We start from the raw sequence: 5063 nt of genomic DNA on the forward strand, positions 1-5063 counted from the left end.
TCTCTCTCTCTCTCTCTCACATTCCCTTTCACCTAAAACACTCATGTTCTTTGTGTTGTTCAAAGAAACAAAAAAACCTCCCTTCCATTGAGCCCTTTCCCACTCACAGCGACCCTACAGGACAGGGCCGAACTGCCCCTGTGGGCTTCCAAGACGGTAACTCTTGATGGGAACAGGAGCCTCATCTTCCTTCTGTGGAGCACCTGGTGGTTTCAAACTGCTGACCTTGTGGGTTAGTAATCCGATGCGTAACCCTACGTGCCACCAGGTTTCCAGGTGGTTCAGTTTGGGGAGGAAATTAACCTGAAGGAACAAATTCCTACTTACTGGAAATCATTTTAGTCCCATCATCTTGTCCTATTTGCGTTTAAGTTAAGAGCCTCGTGGATTGAATTGTGTCCCCCGTCTGAGTTGTCATTCCTAACCCCACACCGTGGACCTAACCCCCCTGGGTGAGTGGGCCTTCTTCGTTATGTCTAGTGACAGTACCACTGTAGGGTGTGTCGGACACCAACCTTTCTTGAGGTAGAAAAAGAACAGAGTGGCTAAGCCTTGAGGCAAACCAGAGGTGGGGACAGAAGCCACATGAGATCATTGCAGACCCTAGAAACAGAAGCGGATGAGAGATTCCCCCCACCCAGTCAACGGCAAGATAGCAAGCCTTTCCTGAGGCACAATTCACTGAATGTGGACTGCTAATCTCCTAACTTGGGAGAACATCTATGTCTGTTTGCAAAAGCTACCCGCGTGTGGCATTTCTGGCGTGCCGGCCTTAGATCTCTAAGAGTGTGCTTTGAAACCTAAAAGAACATTTCACTGAGAAGACTGCAAGTTACTGAGAAACAAAGGGGCTCTGGCGTGACCATGTGGTGAAGTGTTTTAGGCCGTGCTGTCCACAGTATCATGCCTCCTTTCAAACCTCAGGCCACAGGCCAGCTCCCCCGCCTGCTCCTGCTTCTGTAAGGCACGTCTCTCCTCTTCACCGCCCCACCCTCCTCAGCACGCCTCCTTTTACCTCCAGAGAACAGCCTATGATCCTGGGGACCAGGGGCCATGGTGAAATGGGCAAAGGGCATTTCAATGCCATAGGGTCCTCTTTGAATTAAGGGCTGGTGAGAAGAAATAAGCTCAGACTTTGGTAAGCTGGGCCTCCCAAAGCCTCCCAAAGCAAATGGGGTGCTTGCTTTCAGTTTCCACTTCACCACCCCCACCACACACACACACACACACACAATCACCATCCCCACCCCCCACCGCACCACCACCACCACCATTATCAGCTCCAGCGTCCCACAGCTCGGAGAGCACATCTGCCAAGCCAGAAGGAAACTCTTCCCAAATCACAGAACTCTGCCGTGATGCCTCTTCCTCTTCCCTAAGCCAGAAGCTTGGCCCGTCCTGCAGGGAAAGGGCATCCTACAGAGTTTCTGTCCATCCCAGCCTCTCGGCGCAGTGGCCCACTGTGTGCCTGAAATGTACTTTCAACCACTTTGGAAGATCTGACTTCTATTTCTGTTTCTAGTCGAGAAAGACCTGAAATACTATGTAGCTAATAAAAATTACAGTGGAGGTTTTCTAGACTAGGAAATGGTTATAAGATGTAAATATGGGAAGAATTAGAGCTGCAGGTATCCGTTTGCCACCATGCACAGTTAGGTCTGGTTGTGAACACAGATTCAAGCACTCGGGGTGGGGGGAGCAGGGGGATGCAAAAATAGCATCCCTTCCTGTGCAAAGGCAATTAAATTTTGAGCACAAGGATTTGACCCTTTCTTTGCCTTAATGCGTTCTGGGTTATACTATGACAAAACCAAAAAACCACACTCCTGTCATCATGTCGATGCTGACTCACAGCAACCCTTTAGGGCAGGATAGAACTGCCCCTGTGAGTTTCCAAGACTAACTCTTTACAGTAGTAGAAAGCCCTGGGGTTTTCCCTATGACAGAAGGGATTGATTTTTAATCTATATTATAGAGGACGATAAATAAGAAAGTGCATTAAACCACTCCCCTAACCCCCAACATAAGCCACTTCCGATCTCATGAAAACGTCAAGAGAGGGGGCTTCGCTTGCCTTCTGGGAGGCTAGCTGTAACCACCGCTCTTGTTACTGGGGTCCCACCAGGACAGCTGCCATTTCTAAATCCATCTTTTCATGGTCTCTAACACAGTGCTTTGAAACAGAGCTTATCCGTGACTTAAAGTAGAGTTCATGGCATGAGCCACAAATCTGTCACATTTGTCATCTTTAGCCCAAGAGAATGAAAATCCCACGCTTTGATTCTAGTCTGGGAAATGTGTTCAAGCCTTTTCAGCAGTCCTCAGCTGAATCGGTGCAGTGGCTTATAGCCGACGAGGCTTCCTCATGGTAGCGTGCCAGCCACTGTCCTCAGTTTTGTGTCGGCACCAGTCACAGGGCACGGCGCTGTCCTCAGGGAGCAGCTGCCCAAAACCCCAGAAAGAAGCTGGACAGTAGACTTGGTGGTGGCTGAGGGCCCCGTGAACCTGCTGAGGAGGAAATGAGACCAGGCCTGGAGTGTGACTGGGGGCGCTGACCCAGCCGGGCAACTTTGCTTCATCATTCTTTCCCGCCCCAAACCAACCAGCCCGACCACTCAGCCCCACCTCACTGTGACATGCAGTCACCATCTCTGCCTTGGCCAATGGGAGAGGATAAACTTCAAGGAGCCATGGGGAAGGAGGGGGGCATGATAGCTGAAGAGAGAGTGACACTGTGAATTACCCCCATTGGGTAGCACTGACCCCAGTGACAAGGCTGCACCAGCCCACTAACAGCCTTAGCAGGCTTCACAGAGCGTTATGGAACTAGCTTTTATCCGGAGTTGTGATGGAATGGCCAGACTTTACACTACGGCATCAATCAGTTAGTCAGTGTGGTGATCTGGGGAAGGTGGCGATCTGCAACTGAGGGCACCCCTTCACTGAAGGGGGATGTGAGCGACTTGCACCGTAGTCAACACAGGCCCCCCGGCTCTCAGCGCAGCGTGCTGTGAAGGTAGCACTACCTCCCTACTGGACAGATGGGAGACACGGAGAGGAAGCAAGCACACCTTCAAAGTAACCATGAAGTCTCCAGTCTCTCCCTTTGCAGAAGCACAGTTGGGCCTCAATAGCAAACGTATCTCTGCCTTTCCCACCAGGTCTTGGAGGGTCTGTGCTCGGGATGGAGGTCCAGGCACACAGGAAGGAGGCCGATTCTCAGAGCCTTTTCTCTATCTTCGAGTGTTCCGCTGCCTGTTTCCCATGGCTTTCTCTAATTGCTTTCTTATCACCATTTCCTCAATAATATAACAACTTATTATTTCTTAAAGCTTTGTGGAAAAGGTGAATTTTTGACTCAAGACCTCAAAAGGAAACCACCCACTCCTTGCTCGCTCCTGTCCTCAACTCTGCTCTGACTCTCCCCTGGCCGTGTGCCCCCAAACCTTCTTGAACTCCCCCTCCCACCAACAAAATGTGCCTGCCCTGTGGCCATTCCCTGGGGGTTCTTTTCTCTTCATTTCACACAGCTAATGTCCATGTGTCTCCTGGGCATAGACAGCAGTCTAATCTTAAAAAATGAACCCAAATGATAAGGTTAAGTAGGCCAAAGTGGGAGGAGAAATAGGTTGGGGACAGGCCTGACCATGTGGTACCCATGGTCTAAGGAAAGTGTTTGGTCTGACCTTGGTATGTGAATACATGTAATGCTGATCTCTAATATCAGAGGTACTGGCCATGTGCCTATTAAGTCATCAAAGACCCTGGGTGGCATGGTGCTTAAGCACTCAGCTGCTAACAGAAAGGTCAGTGGTTCGAACTCACCACGTGCTTTGCAAGAGAAAGATGGGCAGGTGACTTATAAAGTGGACAACCTTGGAAACCCTATGGGCAGTTCTCCAGTGTCGCATAGGGTTGCTTTAGGTTGGAATTCACCCAACAGCCATGGATTATGTATCAGGGCCTCAGGCTGAACCATAAACCAAAATGAAATCCTGAGTTTTGTGGTGGCATCACAACTTCCCAGTGAGTTTCACGGTGTCCTTGTCACTCAGGAAACAATCTGCTGTTAAACTTTGGGGTTTGGGGTTTCACTGCATCCTGAACTTTAATCCTTTGGCTCTGATGCCATGTCCCCTCCGTCAGCTGATCCAGACGGTGAGTGCTGTCGACCAAGATGAGCCGCGCCATGGCCAGCACTTCTACTACAGCCTGGCTCCCGAGGCCGCTACCAACCCCAACTTCACCGTGAGGGACAATCAAGGTAAGCAGGTGGACAGATGGCTTTCCATGTTTTTCTAGGGTTCGGGCTGGATATTTTGGCCAGTACACCATGCCTTGATCAAAAAGTGGAATGTACAAAATATGAGGCTAAGAAAATTGAAATTTGTCAAAAAAACAAACGGAATGCATAAAGGTCAATATCCTAGGCATTGGTGAACTGAAACAAATGGGTATTAGCCTGTTCGAATCAGATAATCACGTGGTCCATATGCCAGGAATGACAAACTGAAGAGGAAGCACGTTGTCATGGTCAAAAAGAACATTTCCAGATTTATCCTGAAGCACAACCCTGTCAAGGGATATTATCCATATGCCTACAAGAAACACCAGGTAAGACAACTATTTTCATCTAAATAAATGCTGAGCATGTTCTGCCCTCTAGGTTTGGAAATCCCAGGTCTTTGCGTACTGCATTGTAATACTGTGCATTGTCTTCTGGGGTTTCCCTTGAAGCCTTGTGCCCAGCCTACAAGAAACACCAGGTAAGACAACTATTAATCACGTCTGCAAACCAAAGATGAAGAAACTGAAACGTCATATCAACTGTTGCAGTCTGAAACTCATCAAATGTGCAGTCATTGATCATTGTGGTGATTGGAATGCAAATACTGGAAACAAAGAAGAAGGATCAGTAGTTATAAAGCATGACCCTGGTAATAGAAACAATACCTCAAACCACGATATAATTTTACAAAACCAGTAACTTATTCATTGCAAATACATTTTTTTCAACAACATAAACAGTAACTATGCATAGACTTCACCGAATAGGAGAGGAC

The 5063-nt window shown here is 48.4% G+C and overlaps 1 protein-coding gene across 1 annotated transcript in view; it reads left to right on the top strand.

The window, feature by feature from the left end:
- CDH20 (cadherin 20) overlaps positions 1 to 5063 on the top strand; it is a 264681-nt gene that overhangs the window by 243576 nt on the left and 16042 nt on the right. The window contains exon 10 of the mRNA XM_004703023.2: positions 4147 to 4264. Coding sequence (XP_004703080.1) covers positions 4147 to 4264 — 118 coding nt within the window. The remainder of the gene's footprint in view (positions 1 to 4146; positions 4265 to 5063) is intronic.

The sequence above is a fragment of the Echinops telfairi genome, unplaced genomic scaffold, assembly GCF_000313985.2.
Source record: "Echinops telfairi isolate 266 unplaced genomic scaffold, ASM31398v2 ScPeMD7_7400;HRSCAF=8409, whole genome shotgun sequence".
Classification (NCBI taxonomy): domain Eukaryota; kingdom Metazoa; phylum Chordata; class Mammalia; order Afrosoricida; family Tenrecidae; genus Echinops; species Echinops telfairi.